Raw genomic sequence first — 18,976 nt, 5'->3', positions numbered from 1 at the left:
TCCTGCTCCCCTGGCAGACTGGCATGCTGGAGCAGGCAAGCCAAGAAAATACAGCATGTGGATAAGCTTTATCTCCCTCTGCTTTATTGATAGCCTGTGTTCTCTCTGCTGAAGAGCTTGTGCTTGTCAGTGTGGATTACTGTGAGATGGCTGCACTTTCCTAATATTCAAGCAGACTATGTGTACGTTATACAGAGGAAGGGGTAGGGAGAGGGAGTAGATGTGCATACTTGCGAGTATGTGTCTTCAGAGGTTTCAGAGAAAAGGAGTTAAAACAGAGGAGTAATCTGTTGTTGTTTCCATACTCTGAAGTCCCTCCATGACTTGCTGCTGTAGTGCTTCCTTCAACTCCTGCCATGTTTGGTAGCTCAAAGCAACTTGCATTTCTTCCAAGACTTTTTTTTTCTGTTTTTTTTTTTTTCCTCAGATACTTTGGGTTTCTTTGTTTGTTTCTGGCTGAGAACACAGCCTTTTAAAGAAAAAAGAAGCTATTTCTTCAAACTGCTTTGTGGGCCTGGCAGCAAAAGCAGAGGAGGGGAGATGCTGAATCTCTCAGGCTGTGCCAGGAGGAAGCTGCTTTCCTTGGAGATTTCTTTCCCCTGCAGTTAACTGGGAGACGTTGGTTATGCTTTACCTGGTACAGGGCCAGAGGGGTTTATAAGACCTGCTTCCAAACTCATTTCATACTTGAAATTGGAGCTTGAACTGTTCTTACTGTGTTTTCCATTCTGCAAGAGCACCCACCTAAAGAAAGGGAAACTGGGCTGTGTTTGTATGAGCTCAATATATGCACAAGAGAGTTTGAAGGCAGTCCATAGCTTGGGAGAATCTGGATTTGGTTTGGTAAATGCTGAGGTCTCTGAGGATGCTCTGCTGCTCAGTGGTGGTATGTTAAAAGTGCGAGCAGGGATTGCTGGGGGAGCTGTGTATCAGGGCACCAGTGATGTCAGGAATGTGTGGCTGGTGCTGCCTTTTGCAGTGCAGGGATACCTGAGTGAGGGTGGCTGGGCAATGACACAGCTTTTGCATGTATAGGACTTACACACTTATACAGGACATGTGCATACAGGCTCTTGACAGACTAAATGTGCATGCATTTGAGTGCATTTTGGTGAGTACAGAGGCATACTTTTAAGTGTGAGAGAGCAGAGAGTACAACTACTGCAGGACTGATGTCCAGGAGCCAGAGGTTGCTGTGAATTTACCATATCCCAATCAGGATTGCCCTGTGACTGAAGTACTGCCAGTTGGCTGCTTCCACATGCATCCTGCAGCCTCAACATTTGCCTTTTAAAATAAAAGCCACTTGTGATGTATTCGCTCCCTTTTAAGTCTGCCCGGGAGCCCTGGCTTCCTTCCTTGGCCCTCTCTCATGCCATGTCTGTCCATAGTCTCCTCTCTCCCAGGCAACACCCTGACTCAGAGGACTCCAGAGTGATGGATGACATGGCAAAAGGCTCCTGAGAGGACAGGCTGTAACATTGCTGAAAAAAACCCCTCTAACTCCAGTCATTTTAAACGGGGGGTTGAGTAGAAGGTGGAAGGGGAAAGGGTGAGCTAAGCCTACTTGTTTGGTAGTTAGGGTGGACTAAAACTACTTGTTTCCCCAGCTAGCTCTCTGTTTTCCGTTTCCCTGCTGTCCCACAGCTGTAGCTGAGATGTGGCCAGACAGTCATCCTCTTGAGATTACTCCATCACCCTCAGGCACTGAACATGTTTGTTTTTTAATAAGTGGACAGCGAGTGCTCTCCAGTACCATCACCCTGTGTTGCCCAAAGGATATCTAGGGGAGCAGATTCTTCAGAGACAGAGGCACCTGCCATAAGGAGAGGCACTTCTGATACCCGGGGATAGTTTCTGCTCTCACTGCATGAATGCTCAGAGGGCGTTGAATTACACATGTGGTTACTCATCAGCTTTCCTTGCTGTTTTCACCAACTGCCTGCATAATTATTGCTCTTGTGTTTTTTGCCCCCTTGACAGTATGCCAAGGCACTGAAGCATTTTGGAGAGAGCGAAGGCAAGATGCAGCCAGATGAATTTTTTGGCATCTTCGACACTTTCTTACAGTCATTTGCAGAGGCCAAGCAAGATCTGGAGAATATGAGGAAGAAAAAGGAAGAAGAGGAGCGCAGGGCACGCATGGAGGCCATGGTGAGGACCTTGGCACACGAGGGTGTTTCCTTCATTGGATTTTCATATCTCAAGACAAAGGTTGAGAAAGCCGATTCCACTGCTCGTGTCCCATCACTGCCACCTCTCTTTAGCATCATTCTCTTCACAAATGATTACTTTTATTCCTTCTGACTGTCCTGTCTCCTGCTGACTGTCCTGTCAGATCTCGAGGGCATACTGTTTAGCTCCTAAATCACCCTCTTTTGGATTCAGGTACCAAACCTAGCCCTGCCTGTTCTGCCCCAGCTGTGGCATGGTGTTCCCCTGCTCAGTGCTTGACTATCCTGCTTTTGGCCTCTGTGCAAAAGTTCTGGGAGCCAGATCTCCCTCAGTTCTGCCTGCTGGCCAGCTTCCACTCAAAGTCCATCATCATCTGCTGCGTGCCTGTCACCTGACGGTGTGTGGTGACACAGCAAATGCCCTGGCACCTGCTGCAGACTACACTGGTGGTATTTCTCTCTGGTCAGCCTTAATGCCTTGATTACTGGGGCCACGTCTGGCCTTGATGTGGTGAGAGAGCTTTTGCGCATTGTTAATTTCGCTGCTGGGAGACAGATGTGTGTGTCTCCAGAGGTTTATGTGAGCCAGCCTCCCCCTCTAACCTTGGCCGTTCCTGAGGCCTGAGAACGGCTCAGCAGTCGCCTGCCTTCTTCCCCCCTGCCAGCGCTTTAACCCCAGCTGCCACCATGGCCCCAGGCCTTGCTGTGGGGAGTTGCTGCTTTAAATGTTTGCTGTGCCAGAAGCAATGTTTTGTGCCTTTCAGAAGAGGAGAGAGGTAAAATGCCAGGATGCCAGCAGGCTTATTGTTGGACACAGGGATAAAATGCCAGGGCTTAAGCTCAAGTTTCTTCTCAGCTAGCCTGGAAAGTGCAGGAGCCCACTGCTAAAGCACTAGGGTGGTTTGTAGGCCTAATACACCGTGAGAGAGGTTGCAATTTGCTTATGAAAAGAGTCTTCCTGCAATGTGGGGCTAGTGCGCAGAGCGAGCGACCTGCTTCCTGACAGTCACATCCATCCCTTGTCGCTTCCACTAATCTTAGAGCTGAGGAGTAGAGGGGGATAACAGAACTCTTTGGAGCTACCCTAGGGAGACCAAGGGCATCACATTGACAGGTGGACCTCTCCAATGATTAGTAAAATCAGCAGTTCTACTTCATTGCTCTTTGTGTTTATAACCAGTTTCTCTTTCCAGAGTTGAGGCAATGTGCCTTCCTCTTCCCATCGCTGCAACACGCTGCGTCCATCCAAACATGAGCTGTCTGGTGGATAGGGTTTCTCTTGATGTTTTGTTATCTCGCACAGTTTTCATTCTTCAGCACATTTAGCTTGTGGCTTTCTGGGGTTTTCCCTTTTTTCTTTTCTTCCTTCTGCAGGGCTGCAATCTTTCTGCCTGTCAATTAAGCTAGCTGTGTCACAAGCACAAAGCTATTTGTGACTGTACTAAGTGTCTGTGGTTTGTATAGGCATATCCAAATTAACTTCAGACTCTCTAGGTTGGGTATTGTTAGTATAGTAGGTGTTGGCACACTAAGGTCACTGTAAGCCTGGCCCCAGAAGCTGTGTCATTTGGCACAGCTGCTTTGCTGGCACTATCCTACTGTAAAATTACTGTAAACCAGCAGCAGCATAGACAGATCCCACGTGTCCTCTTTGCTCCAGGGTGGTAGTACTTTGTGAGGCAAACAGTATGATGCTACTCATTCCTCATCCTCTCTGCTTGTCTGTGCAGAAGAAAGGAAGCCCAGCATGGTTGTCTATTGCTCTTGGCAGAGGTGATGGCCTTGTGGATAAGCTCCTGATCTCTTTTTTCCCGTAAATTGTACTGGTGCATCTTAGGTGCTTCTTGGCAGTGTACCTAGTGATCTTTGTCAGCTAATCCTAAAGCTCTGTGTCTTTCTCCACAGCTAAAAGAGCAGAGGGAGAAAGAGAGGAGACAAAAGAAAGCAAAAGCTGGAAGCATCTCTGAAGAGAGTGGGGAGTTTGATGACCTGGTCTCAGCATTAAGATCGGGTGAAGTCTTTGACAAAGACTTATCCAAGCTCAAGCGTAACCGCAAGCGTTCGGGGAACCAAGGCTTAGAGACAAGCCGGGAGCGGGTGGTGACAAAGCTAAATTATTAATTACAAGAGGATGAAAAAGAAACAACCATAGAAGGTGATGAAAAAGTGCAAAACAAGGAAGATGAATGTGTGCGATGGCGCCTGGCTGACAGCTTCCCCAAAGGATTTCTTTGGTCTGTGGCTAGAGACGTTACCTTTCCATGATCAGCTTTCCTCTCATCCCTCTTCTGTGCTCCTAATTTGAACCATTATAAAAGTGCCTCTGTGAAGCGAGCAAGGCCTGTGACTGGGCTATGCAGAGCTGACAGATTTGCTTCTGGGAGTTTATTGTGTCATCAGAGGCCTCATGGTGATGACAGAAAGTACTCGGGCCTTGCAGACTGCCTCACAGCTGGAGAAGGAAAATTTTCTGTGTGCCAAAGTGAAAACTAGTCACGATCGCTATCTTGCTGATAACAAGCAAGACTGATTTCGGAACAGCTCAGTAAACACCTGTCGCTTCTTCAAGATCTAGATTGGCCTTCAGGGTCTCATCAAGATGTGATTCTCTAGGTTTCCAATTCCCTTCCAGAATTGGGTTTTATAAGCCATTGATTAGCAGCTGAAAAATGCTTTTGATCTCATGTTCTGTATGGTATTTTTGTGTGCCCTAAATTGTCCAAAGCAAGTGATGCTCAGAAGGAAGTAATCATATTCTGGAACAAGTTGAAATTCAAGAATCAAGATCAGCCTAAAATACTTTGCAAAATTCTTTTGGATTCTGCTTTTCTAGATTCAGTTTTGTGGAATTTGTTGATGATTGTGCCCTGAAGCTATGAAATTAATCTTCTAGAAAGGTGGCTCTGGCTTTTCTTTAAAAAATTAAGCCACTGCCAGGTTGGGATTACAAATAGATGACTGTGGAACCTTTGCCGTTGTTGGAGAGTGGAAGGAAAACAGCAGAACATTTCTTACCTGTTTGTGCAAGGTTTCTTAGTGCATCCCGATGGAAATCAGGAGCTCCTAGTATCATCCACAGGTCACAAGTAGCAAAAAACAAACAGGGTCACTGGCTGCAAGAAATAAGATTTCTTTTCCACTTGATGCTAGCTGTGATTGCTGTTGTCATGAACTGGTCTTTCATGCTGTTGGCATGAACAGGCTGATCTTCACTGCATACACCCCCTTCCTACCTAGGGGAATCATGTAACTCAGCAAGATATGAATGCTGTCAAAGAAGAGCCTTGTAGCTCACAGCCTTTTTCATTTTGAAAGGATCATTTAGGATGAACCAATGGAGGGTCTCACAATAAAAATTAATTTTTTTTGGTTCCAGGAGGACACAGAACTGTGTAAGGCAGCCAGGCTTTGGACATGGGTTAATACATAAGAAGAAAAAAATTGTAGGTAAGCTACATGTATAAAGCACACAGCAAAAAAGCAAAGAACCCCAAAAAGAGATCTGAATTCTGTGTGTCTTCATGGCTTTAGGAAAGGGATTGGATTATGTGAGCTTTTTCCTTTTTTTCTTTTGTTTTTTTTAATCTGTCTTCCTTTTTTATTAACTTCCCTCGAGAAGGAAAAAAGGAAAACAAATTATGATGATTCTTTCTCCTAGATAGGAAGAAAAGAGAGAATATTTGAGAAGAGGTATCCAACATCTACGTAAAATATGCATCAATAGTCAACAGCACAAAATGTCAAGGAATCCCAGAGAAGTGAAAGAAGCTCAATTTGTCACTTTAATCATTTGGTTTGATTTATCTCTGAATGTCACTTAACCTCAGGCTCCGCACCAAGTCTACCGAACAGAACTTCCTCTGCCATGCATGCTGCCTGATCAGTGTTACACACTACCGATATCGGAGAAGCAAACTGTGGTGATTTTCTGAACACTTTGAGATTTAAATAATTATGTAAACTATGGAAAGAAGCTAAAAAGTCAGAATTGTTAAACTCTAACTTTTCATTGTTTACTGAAATTTGAGTCTCCCAACCCAGAATTTCCCTGTTTACGACATTCCAGACTGCCGCGCCTCTGTGTAATACTCATCGTAAAGAGCTGGTATCTTACAAGAGCTGGGTGCATTCTCCTCCCTTACTATCCCACTCCCCTTCTGGGATTAGCTATTAACAGCAATACCCATTGCAGCGGACACAAGCACCTTGTAGAAGAAAGACTGTATTTCATAAAGGTTTTTGAAAGTTTAAGAAAAACTCTCACTTTTTAAAGCATTTTTATTTTAAATTACAAAATGGATTTTTAGAAATGTCTCTTGTAAATTATATTAACAAGCTCCTTGCTGCTCCCTGAAGTAGACATGCTACACGCCAGCCCTTTTTGTTTGTCTTGATTTGAAGCATGCCATATAACCTATGCCATGTAAGCCATATGAGAGGTGGTAATATGTGCCAAATTGGTATACTGTTGAGTTTAGCTTTGGATAATCCCTGAAGTCCAAAGATGATGCTTTTAGGGATTAGAACATCATATTTTTTCCCCTCTTTGTTCTCCCTGGGTTTAGGACTCACACAGAAATTTAGATGTAGTACCAAGGTCAGCCTTGGTTCAAGATGATGTGACTCGTGGCTCTGTCCAACCTAGGGCTGCTTGCTTGCTCCCCAGGTACTTGTTCAGTAAGGTAGACTGTCAGCATGGCAGTGCTGACAGAGAAGAAACACCTCAGGGCAAAACCCTTGAATATAAATACAGCATTCCACCCACCCCTGTATTTGTCAAAACAGGTTTGTGCTGTGGTTTTTGAAACTGAAATCACTTTGCCAGGCCACAAATGTAGCAAACGCAGAGAGAGTGATAAGCCCTCTGTCTGTTGGAGTACACAGTTCAACACCGATTTAAAGACATTCTGTATGATGGTACGTGGTGCTCTGGCCCCACTGACAGAGTCAAAGCAAGCTGATGTGGTTTTGCCACCTGCTTGACTCATACACAGATAATAAGAGATTGTGCAACTTCTGTAAATCAGCTATGGGATGCTTACTGGGAGGGACAGAAAGCACGGAGTCATGCCCCTGATTCACTGCAGCTCAACTTTCTCAGCACTCCAGTGCCCCAGACTGCTGTTTTGAAGCTGTGGTGGTGGCTGAAGGCCTTGTTCAGCATGCTGGACAGTCTGCCCTGGCTCTTGACTCCATGGTGAATGTTCACAAAGAGGGTTTTGGAAAACCCTGGCAAGCAGTGATTTCATATAGGTGGTGACAAGCAGGGAGACCCGTTAATAGGTCTACTGTATGAGATGAGGCTGGCCACACAGAAGATAAGGGAAGAAGCTGGCTCTGCTCTAGGCTTGGTGTCAGATTCTTGCTGAAGCCATTTGTCCTTGCTTCTCATCCCTTGGGTACTGTGAGTGCATCTATGCCCTCTTCTTCATCAGCAGTTGTGGTAGAGTTGCTGAACAGTGAAGGAGAAAGGAAGATCTTATTTCTTGTCCTCTAATGCTAGCAGAGCCTGAACAGGTATATCAAGCAGTCACGAAGCATAACATTGAGGCATAACCTCTTTATCACACTGTGAGCTGGAGAAGAGCTGGAGTCTGCTGTTGCACCAGCGTTTTAAGTGAAACTGCTTTGTCTTTGGAAATAAGTGGAGGACTAAGGGAAATGAAAAAGAAGGGTATTATAGAGGGCTTGTTCTGCTTCCTGCAGAAACTTAGTCATTGCTAACTTTTTACACCTAGAAGAGGAGGTACTTTCTAACTCTTTAGACTTTGACCCTAGAGGTCTAGTGCTCACTCGCTACCCTCTATGTCTTTATGTAGTTGTTAAGCAGGTTTCATTAGGATGATCCCAGAAAAGACTGAAGAACTCCCTCCCATTCCCTTTGGTCTGGATCACTCTTCTCAGTAGTTCATAAGTCTCTGGAAAAGCTACAAGGTAAAGTGACTTCAGGTCAGCAAGGCCCTTCCATACCCTGCAGCACAGCTATCGTCCAGGCACCAGTTCCCTACAAGAACAGAAGTAGGACTAATGTTCAGGGGTAACAGACTCCCCACTAGGGAGACAACCTTGGCATCCTTCAGAAGCATTTCCGTAATGTGTTCACAATGTCTGAGGAAGGGAAAAGAATCGTGAGGGGCCCTGGTGGGAGGCTATGGGGCAGGTGTTTCTATAATGGTCAGCCCCACTGGCTGAGTCTTTCCTCTTCTTTAGGAAAGCTCACACTCTGAGCTGGGTTGCGTGGGAGAAGCTTGTGTCAGGAGTTTCCATGAGGGGAAAGGAGATCAGTTGTACAGTTGATGATGTACATGATATATGCAGTTTTGTTTCTGGTTGGTTGTTTTGGGGTTTTTTTGTTTGTTTGTTTGGGGGTTGAATGATTTAAAAAAAAAAAAGGGTTTAGGAATCTCTAAGGGGAACCTGTAAATCTGACACCTCTATTTATTTTGCCTTATTTTAGTTTGCTATGTTTGTATGTATACGCTGCATTACAGCAAAGACTATTGAGACCATGCCAGGGCATTACACTGGCTAGACCTCTGGCTTAGCTACTGTACAGCAAGCTGGGCTAGGCAAGGGGATGTATGTGAGCAGTCTTGATGTGGGAAGGGAGGAAAAAAAAACACCTTTACTTTTGAATTTGTCATAATTGCTCTGCACTGGTTCTGTGAAAGCATGCATTTTAAAGCATGAGGTGAACTGACACAGGTTGGTTATTTTAGAATGCTTTCTATAAAACCCATTTATTTCTCAACATAAATCACAGTGAGAAGATTGGGGATTTAAGCTGCACACTTGCTTGCTCAGACTTCACCTTCCACACAAATTCTGTCCATAATACCAGAGAAGTTTGGATAAATAGGCAAAAGTGGTTCATGCCCTGTAACTTCTCATCAGAGTTAACACACTGGTGAGACAAACTGGGAGAGTTCTTCCTCAGAGCTAATATTCCTTCCTATCTTCAAAGCCAAGGAAAAAGCATTTCCTCTACTTCCCCTCTCTCCACCACTCCACCTCCCCAGACTATCCGGAGTAAACAAAATCTTTCTACTAGTTGTTTTTTTACCCATGAAGCTTTTAGTAATCACCAGGTGTTTGGGGACATGGCTCCTTGGCTTCTGTACTTGACATAGGAAATTTCTGGTTGCCTGCCATCTGAAAAGGTAGCCTCCATTGGCCACCTTAGTTTCTGTTATCAAAGGCTGAAGAGGCTGACAAGGGCAACACAATTTGGCCAATTGAAAATACAGAATTTATATATGTGTATGTATATATATTTCTTTTTTAAAAAAAGCTACCTACTTCTCTAAGTAGTAGTTTTGATGAGCAGTATCCCCTGAAGTTGGCCAGGCTTTGCTCACTGTGCCTGCTGAGAAGGATGCCGTTAGGGTAGCATGGTGTTTTGGCACTTCATTTCATGAGAGAGTCTGGATGCTTCCAAACCTGAGTCTTCTATTATGGGTGGTAATGGTGAATGGATCCACTGTAACCAGTACAAGTTACTCTGGGTTTAAACCAGCATAATTCAAAGCAGTATCTGGATCAAAACTCTTCTTCAGGTAGTTCTGTCTGTTTACAAGGTGTTCCACAGAGCTCATGAAGAGCCATCTACCGCTAGGAGCTCTCACCCAAGTGATCTAGAAAAGCGTCTATGACGCCAGTTCTACCCCCTCATGCTTGCCCTTAAACAGGCTCTTTAAAAACCTTTGCAATTTTTTAGAATTGTAAGGGGATGTCAGGTACCCGAGCTGCTCTGTGCTCAACAACCCCCTTCCAAACCATCTCCATCTTTAGTCATCCTCCTCCCCTGCAAGCCTGCTGTGCTTGAAACTCACAGGTCACTCTGGGAGGTGCCCCTGCCCACTAAGCTAGAAAGCACAGTGCTGCTTACCGAAGTGGGAGGCTGTGTGCTGCTGTAATGCCTTGGCATATCCTCATTTCTGAGTCAGTTTAAGACTATAAGTGAATTAAATGTACAAATCCTGTAGTGTCCTTTTTATCTGTATCTTTTTATAAGAATATACTGTAATACTAAAAAGCAAAAAAAATTAAAGATATATTGCCCCCCACTGCGTCTCAGTAAATTTCTTTGTAGGTGCGTTTTCCGTGCAATTTACTGGCAAGTCTTAAAGGTGAGTTGGAGCTTGGGAGCACTTTTTCACTAAGCTCCGGGTCTTTGTCTTTGGTCACAAGCATGAAGCTCTTTGAGTGACACAGTCACTGCATAGCTGATGATAAACTTCACAGGTTCTTCTGGGGGGAACAAGCAAGATGGTGGAACACAAGCACATCCTTCTCACACCTTGCAATGGTAAAGAGCTGATCATGGAGCCACCAGGTTACTAAGGGTCCTCTTAAAGAGCACTCTTCCATTGCTCTTTCAGAACAACATAGGGAATGCAAGAGCTCACTTACAGGGGAAAAAAAAAAAAGGAAAAAAAAAAAAAGTCCTGCTATCTAATAGCTCATACTCCATTTCTGGACTTAAAAATGCCAAGAGAGGAGGGGAATGCAGGGCTGCAGTGCTGGCCATAAACTTGCTTAGTTAGCTGAGCAACGTCCTGAGATCGTGACTCTGAGGAAGAGGGGGCAGGAAAGGATTGCTTGAAAGGAAGGAGTTAAATAAGGCCAGCTGAAAACAAGCCAGGAAAGCCAACATCAGGAGTGAAGTCTTCAGGCATGTGGGAGGGGAGACAGGAGAGAAGCTAGATGCAGAATAGCAGGGTGAGCAGGAGGCTCAGAAGAGCTAGGGCTAATTTGTGCCTGAATCAAGGGCTGCGCCAAGGAATTCCTTGGAGCTCAGGGGCAGAACATTCTTTTCATCTTCGATTCAATGTATGCCTTCATTTACACATGGATCTCCCTGTCTGTTAACAGAAGTAGCCTGCTGACAAAATTCATCCTTAAGCCACAACTTTTGGTATTTATCTTCCGCCCATCAAAGGGCAATGTTTTGCTCCTGAGAAGCTCATGCCTAGCTTGGCGGAGGCGGCTTGCTGGCTGTGCGGCACATTCCTGCAGTACTTGGGTTCCCAGTGACCCCAGACAAAGCCTCAGCTGCTGGTTCTGGCTCTCAGGTGGGAAAGGTGGTAGAAACAAGCAAAAGTAATCGGGATAATTGCCTGCACAGGCTGAGGACCAGCAGGCACAGATGAGAGTCTGAGTACTTAGTAGGAAGGTTCTTGGCTTATGTTTATTAAAAGGGCTCTGAGTTTCTCTGTTTTGGTCTGTTTGTTTCAGACTTTGCTAAAAGCCTGTCTGTGCAGTTCTTACTTTACAGATGTAAGGGCAGAGGCAAGGGGATGTTTCTGAAATCCGTGCATTACATGAGAGGCAGATGCAGGAGGGGAATGCAGGGACCTCCCTGCCTTCTCTAGCAGCTGGAGCTTAGTAGAGGAGGCCAAACCATTGCTTTTGCTCTTGTTAGAGGTGAAACCCAGCAGCACCTGAGTTCTGTTTGCTTTGAACAGACAGAGAGGTGTCCTACCTGAATTCTAACAAAGAGTTTTTGTCTTTCTTTAATATTTTCACTGGGGCTGGAGCACATGGTGAGGGGCTGTTCTTCTGCCCTGAAGGATTGGTCCAGCCTCCTTCCATCTTCCTGTGTGGCATCTTCCCGGACATCAAGGATCTCCCTATCCTCGTCATTGCTGCACAGAAGCAAGGTAGGTACCTCATGGCTTTTTCCAGGCAAAACTAGTGTTGGGGTTTAGCTGCCTTGAATGACTTGGTGTGAGGAACGTAAGGGGAGATCTTTCCTCTTGCTGAGAAGGGCTGAGGATCTTTATTCATTGGTTTTCCCTTTCTTTCACCTTTGGCTTCTGCTTAAAAAAAAAAAAAGAAAAAAAGATGATTTTCATCTCTGCCATAGCAGACATGGAGCTTTCTGGGAGAAATGTGCTTGGCCCTTTGGGAACAGATTTTTACTGCTAGGAAACAAAATAATTAAAGACTTTTTTTTTTTTTCCTGAAGCACAAAACTTTGGTTTTCAACATTGTTGTGCTAGATTTTGTTTGTTTGTTTGATGTTTCTGTAGCTAATGGGCTTCTCACTGCTTTCTCTGAGACATAGTTGCTGTTTATCTCTACTTTGGTCAGACTCTCATCAGGAGGTAGATTCCTTTTTTTTTTTTCTTTTTCCTTTTTCTCTTCTGGACCTCCTCAGAGAGACTCAGCACAGATTGCTCAGGGGAGATGAGGATGATACTGCCATGTAACTGCTGAAATGTTGCTTTTTATTTATTTTTGGAGATTTGCTGGTCTGTACAAGCACCAGCCTGGCAAACTGAATTTTCATAATGACATAAAGATGCATTAAGAAAGCAAAACACTTTGCTCACATGTGCCTTGATGAGGGAAGGAAGCAGAGAAGGATTAAACCAGAGTAAGGTGTCAGTTGGGGTGCTTGGTTTTAATACTTTTGTTTGTTTCCTGGTAAGGTGTGTGTCTCTGAAAGGAAATGCAGTTAGGATTCTTCCGAAGGGTTAACCTTTGCTTTTTAAGAACAAGTATTCGTCTACTTGTCCCAAAGCTGAGCTCTTCTTTTCCTTCCTATGGTTAATTAATCAGGAGGAGTTGTCTGGCTGAAAAAAAACAAAAAAAACCAAACAAACAAACAACAAAAAAAACCAAAAACCTCCAAACTTCCCAGCCATGATCAAAGCATGAAAAATGACATAAATGTGTTGAGGAGTTCCAGCTCATTTACTGCCTCTGAGCTGGATGATGGCTGAGGGTCAGATGGGGACCTCTGGGCTGCAGAAGCTTCCTGCAGCTTCCAGTGCCTGGCTTAGGGAAACTACTTGTGGGATGGGAAGGTTCCTGTGTTTTCCCACTGCATGTAGTTACTCAGGTGAGCAAGGGGGATGCCAGACACCCCTGAGCAGCTGGCCTGCCCGGGGCAGTGGGGCACCTCAATATCTGGTCTCCTCCCCAGGCTCTGCAGTCCCTCATTCAGGTGAGCTATTGCCAGGTCTATTGACCTGGGCTGTCGTATGTTTCTGCAAGGCTAAAGTTTAGAAGATGCTTGGCTAAATATGAATTGTTTGTTGGCGTATGCCCTCATTTGTATGCCCCATGCATCAGTCTCCTCCTAGAAGACACTAGGGAGCTACTAATGTTTGTGTGAGTTGGAGAATTTGCAGTGAGCTGGAGTCTTGCACTGAGAGAGCTGCTGCATCTTTCCTAGCATGACAGCATTCAACCCTGAGCATTCAGAGGGGTCTAAAATGCTGTAATTAATTTAATGTGGGAACCCAGGAAGTATTTTTTGCCCACTTTGTTTTAGATGTGGGGCACAATGGTGTTGAGCCAATTCCTTGCAGTGCTCATGAAAGGAGAACGTGTCTCTAATTACATTAGCTAAAAAAAAAAATGATAAAATCATGTGGAAAAGGATGAGGAAAAGGACTTCATAATTTATTACACAATGAGATGTGTGGAAAAAGGCTCTTGTCTGACTGAAATGTCTATGACCAGTAGTGGTTGGGTCTGTTGTGTTATAGCAAGACCTTTGCCATCCTCTTCCTTCATGGAGGTACGATGGAAAAGGCTATTTAGAGCGGCAGTTCCATCAGTGACTGAGGCAGCTGCTAACCAGGGCAAGCACAAGAAGTCATGCAGAGGCTGTAAGGGATGTGAGGAGCAGGGCTCACGTTCACCCTGGACACCCTAATGTTGCTGTCTGTCCCTGAGGAGAGGAGGGTTTCTTTCTCTCAGTGTTCCCTGCAATCGTTTTAAAAAAATTGGGGGGGAAGGGAACTGTGATTGTCAGATTTCTTGAGATAAGAGGGTCTTCGAGTGTGATGGGAACCATCATCTTAGTCCCTGTAGAATCCGAGCGTGTTACTGGAGGGAGAGCTAGGAATCAGCCTAGTGCTTGTCCAGCTTTGAGCTCATGGTAATGTACTATAACTGGGTAAGAGTATCCTTGGGTAACACAGACTATGTTTGCGTTCCCAGGCAAGTCTGGATGTGCTCTTAGGTTGCACAAGGAGCTGGCTACAAAGGCAGACTTTTCCCAAGGTTGTCCAATTCAGGATTTTCCTTCTTTTTGGGCTCCCAAGAAGGAAAGTAACTCTTCAGAGCTGTACTCTGTTCTGCTGTAAACTACCCCTTGCTTCTGCTCCGGGTTCCCTGAGCCTTGTTCCTTCTGTTCCTTGAGCCTGCTTCCTTCTAAGCCTTGTTCACCTCCCTCTTCTGCCCTCACAAATCCTTTCTGTTGCCATGACCCTTTGCTTGCTCACCTTGAGGAGACCTGCTCGCCTTTCTCCGTGGCTGGAGCTTGGGTACCTCAGGTTCCAGGTGAAGCCCCTTGCGGAGGACTGTTTGTGGCACAAATGCTCTTGCTCCGTCCTCAGCCCAGCTTCTCAGGCAAGGTGCTGCTCTAACAGGGCAGGAGTTGGCAGGCACATCAAATGGCACTTCCTACCTTGCTGCTATTCTCCTTGTGTAATCTTCTGGATGTATAGCCGTTCCAGGGAGTGAATGTTAAACATCTCTTGTTGCCCTTTTAGAATGGTGGTAACATCTTCCCATGCTCTGGTCTCTGAATTGAAGCATTTTCCCTTAGCGGAGAGGAGGCCCTTTTTGCAGCTGAAAAGCTGAAGCTGCCTCTGGAGAAACAGGGATGAGCAGCTTTTCACTACAGAAGCAGCTCCAACACTGAGGCAATATGACATTGGGACCAGACCTAGCTGTGGCCTTGGGGATGCTGATCTCATGCCAGCTCCTGGGGTGTCAGTGCTGGGATGCATCAGCAGGCATGGCTTTGATGTGTACAAGGGTCAAAGAAAGAGACTCCAAACTGCAGCTTGTCCCATAGCTGTAGTCTTGTCCTTGTCAGGCAGCTGCCACTTCTCTATTCCTGATTAATCCTCTTCCAAGGGAATACTGACCAGCACATCTCAAAGCAGGATGGGAGGAGGAAATGGGTAAATCAGATATTAAGGCAATCTTACTCTCTAATTTTTAGCCCATGCTGGCACCCTAATCCGAATAGGAAGGCAGCAGGAGTTTGGACAGGGATCAGTAGACCTGACTTAGTGCTGCACAGAACTAGTACAATTATGGGCAAATGGACATAATCACAGAAATAGCTGAGCTCTGATGAGGAGCAGGCTTTTTCCTGAGAGCTTCTGGCAGGAGTGCTGGCCAGCTCTCTTCCCTTCTTACTCCTGCCCACCCTTTCCTTCAGCTCTGCAATGAGATTTGCCACCCCTGAACATCTGCACCCCTTGTAGTTGTTAGGATCTGGGTCGTCACCAACACACATGGACGTTTTCCCTGGGGAGGCACAGAGGTGACATCTTCATCTGGTGTTTGGGAGAAATTGAGGGACAGAAAAGCAACCTTGTCAATCTGGTGGCAAACATTACAGTCTCCAGATGCATGTCAGATGTGAGGAGCACTCAGGCTTGCTAATCTTTCTCCAGGCACTCACTGCTGAGTGCACGGAACAATGGAAGGCCAGGTTGGTGTCTCCATCTGCAAACAAGAATCTGAGTAACTTAACCAAGCCCGACACATTGGTCTGGACCACATCCCTGTGGTCAGGTTCTCCTGGATCACTGTCCAGGCCTGTAGTGTTGGGACTGTCCTTCCTTTCTTCCTTGGTTGCAACAAGCTTCATGGGATGCCAGGGACTGTCTACTCCTGGCTGGGGGAACAGCAGCTCCTGCCTGTACTCGGGACAACACATGGTCTCCAGGCTGTGGGTGAGCTAGCACATGTTTCTGGGGGCAGCAGCTGCACTGGCACTCCCAACCTTGACAGCTCTTTTGCCATTTCCCCTGTTGCTCAGCAGTTCCCTCAAGCCGTCCCCATCATCAACTGTTCACACTTCTCCACTGCTGGTTCTGGGTCTTGTTCAGACTTCTTTGACATCTTTCCTTGTCCCATATCTGCATGAGCTTTCTGGTACAGAGCAGTGAGGTTTGAGGCTGAACTCCACCATTCTCCCCACGAAGTGACCTCTGCCACTCCTGGAAGCTTTGCTTCCCGAGTGCCTCCAAGGCGCTCCGAAACCTGATAGACACGGGGGGAGCTCCACCAGCATCTGACTCGTCCTTTGGAAATCTTCAGCTGCGTGTGTATGGAGACATTTTGTCTGAGGGATGAGGCTAAATCTAAGCCGTGGTAAAGCCCTTGCACAGCAGCTCCAGCACCAGCTGCTCCAGTGAGCTGCTGCACTTCTTTCTGAGCTGAGCTCCTCGCGGATGTAGAAGCGGCCCCTGTGCACGTGTCATGCAGAGGAACAGGTGCCAAGAGTGTGTCTGGGGAGAGGGATTTCTTGCTGGTGCCATGCAAGGTTGGAGCAATGCTTGGGTTTCCCCCTTCTCTTCTATAAATGGTTTTTGTGAAAACAGGTTTCTTAACAACAGCGAGGTCTAAATGAGCTTCACTGTAAGGATGAAGCTACCAGTGACTTGTGAACTGGAAGAAAATCTTGGCTTGGTTAGGTAGGAGATGAGCCTCAGGAATGTATCCTGTCCTCACAAATTATGTTAAAGGACTTCTCCTGGCCACGCTTGAACCTCTGTCAGATGCCCAGTGGGATGTTTGCTCTCCTGCAGTGGGGCAAGGGCTTTCCCAGGGCTCTGGGGAAAGAAGTGCAGGGAGGGTTATTAAGCCCTCATTCCCTGTGATGGGAAGCTCCTGTGCTTTTGGGTAAGGTGCTTAGTCTGAGCCTGACTTCCCAGAGAGCTGCCTCCCTCATGGCTGAGGACACAGGAGGCATTTTGCTAGGCTCTCCTGCAGATTGGTGAAGGTGTGGGAGTCTGGGACATGGGGAGCCCTGTTCCCGCTGCTGGTGGGAGCACAGGAGTGCTCACTCGCTTGCTCCCTGCTCCAGCCAGCTGGGTTTAATTTTAGAAACACAGTGCTATCTTGGGGCATCATTTTCCACGGAATGCAAGTCTTTAAGTAAATAAATAACAGCTTTGTGGAGGTGGAATGACGGCCTGTAACCACAGTGCAAAACACGCACCGAGCCTTGTTTCGCTTGCATGTGGAATTACTTTGTACAGATACAGTGGCTGCACTGCCTCTCTGCCCTCCCTCAGCCCCCTCCAGAGCTGGCCATGTGCATTGATTAAAAAGAAATCAAAACACCTTGAAATACCAATCTTGGAGAAGTGGAAATGAAAACCCGTCCAGCTGCTGGGGTTCAGCAAGAGTTCTCTGGCATAGGTTTGCAAAAGCTGTGGCTTACCAGCGATGGGTTGTTACATGTAGATGAGGTGCTTAGGAACACGGTTTAGTGGTGGACCTGGCATTTGTAGGTTAATGATGATCTTAACCTAAACAATTCTATGATACAATGATTCTGTGCTTTTGCTGCATCTGGGACATCCCAGAAGGATGTGCTCTGAGGCATCCTCAGTGAGCTGTGAGGGAAATAGCAGGCTATAAACCTGAATGCAAGAAATGTGTGTTTAAATACCCCTCCCAGTCTGGATAGTCAAGAGCCTTCTGCATGCAGTTGTGTTGCTGATGGCTGAATGTCCTGGGTGTGTCACTCAAAGTGTCTTTGTTGGCTGGAAAATCCTGTCAAAGCCATTTTACCACAGCAAGAACTCAGGTCCAGCAGCAATGAGATGCCTGCATGGCATCGGTTGCATAAGCTGCTGGTAAGCCTGTTACCCTGAGTCACTAAGGTGGGCTCTTCTAGAGCTTCCAGCCCAAGCAAGACCTTACCATGGTGGCCTTCTACTGATGCAGGGACTTCAGAGATGCACCTAAATCTGCAAGATAGAGCAAATGTTGTAAAAAAATCACCCAGACTCCTAGCTACTGGCTTTGCTCTGTTTCCGCTGCACATTTCTGCTGCCACTGGAATGAGACAGTGGTTGAGATGACAGGACACGGTGCTTGTAAGGAAATTGGGGCAGGAGCACCCATCTTGGGTGCATTAGGAGTTGGCAGTAGTACTCTGGGAGCCTCCTCGAAGCCAAAGGGGTGGCTAGACTGTGCCTAATTGTGGAGGTATGAGTGAGCTCTGGTAACAGTCTTTGTAGCGAGCGGGTTTGAAATCCGCGTCTGTGGCTTGGAAAAAGGATCATGTAGCATCCTGGTGCCACATGCAGGCAGGACGCCTGAAGAGGTTTTGCTCTGGTCTTTCTCTCGTAAGTACACAAGCTTATATTCTTCTCTTTCCTATAGCCCTTGGCAGCAATGCTTTTGGGCAAGACACTGATAGTTTCATGCATTTGTTCAGGGCTGGTTGTAGTATTTCAGTTCCCTGCAAGGCCTTGGGACTGCCAGTTGTCCCTCGGCCTTGCTGGTGGCTTCCTTTCCTTGCAGCCTGTGAGGGTGGGAGGATATTCCATGTGGTGTGGTTCTGCTGCTCCTCTTCTGCAAACTACCTGGCTAAGCTGTCTCCTCTCCTCCTTGGCCTCAAGCTGCTCCTTCCGCTGATATCACAGGTCTGGAGGGAATTTTATTTTATTATTTGGTAAACCCTAGTGCAGGCCCTCTCTTGTGAGGCTGGGCAAGCTCAGCCCACGTTCTCTGTAAGCCTGGGATCAGGGCGGCCCTGGCAGCAGCTTGTCTTTTCCACTGATCTCAATTAAGATTCAGTCTTGGCAGGATGGAGCCTTATGGGCTGCCAGCTGCAATAGGAGAGATGAAGCTTCAGGGGCAGCAGAAATTACTCGCTTCCCTCAGCTCATTTCTTGGATCTGGGTTGAGGATGGCCCCAGGAGTTGATTTGCAGAAGCCAAATAAGCCACATAGAGCTAAAACATTTCCATTCAGAGTCAGGCACAGGGTGGGGAAGCGCAGTTCTCCAGTGCTGAGACTGTGGG

The 18,976-nt window shown here is 46.3% G+C and overlaps 1 protein-coding gene across 3 annotated transcripts in view; it reads left to right on the top strand.

The window, feature by feature from the left end:
- Positions 1 to 4,295, top strand: part of LOC104280632 (disheveled-associated activator of morphogenesis 2-like) — a 115,393-nt gene extending 111,098 nt beyond the window's left edge. For all 3 annotated transcript variants that reach the window (XM_009878340.1, XM_009878339.1, XM_009878342.1), the window contains 2 exons: positions 1,984 to 2,154; positions 4,080 to 4,295. In XM_009878340.1, the coding sequence (XP_009876642.1) occupies positions 1,984 to 2,154; positions 4,080 to 4,295 (387 nt within the window). The remainder of the gene's footprint in view (positions 1 to 1,983; positions 2,155 to 4,079) is intronic.
- Positions 4,296 to 18,976: the final 14,681 nt, after the last annotated feature.

This window comes from Apaloderma vittatum, unplaced genomic scaffold (genome assembly GCF_000703405.1).
Source record: "Apaloderma vittatum isolate BGI_N311 unplaced genomic scaffold, ASM70340v1 scaffold3381, whole genome shotgun sequence".
Classification (NCBI taxonomy): Eukaryota; Metazoa; Chordata; class Aves; order Trogoniformes; family Trogonidae; genus Apaloderma; species Apaloderma vittatum.
Note: the sequence above shows the minus strand (reverse complement) of the source record. Positions and strands in the feature narration are given on the sequence as shown.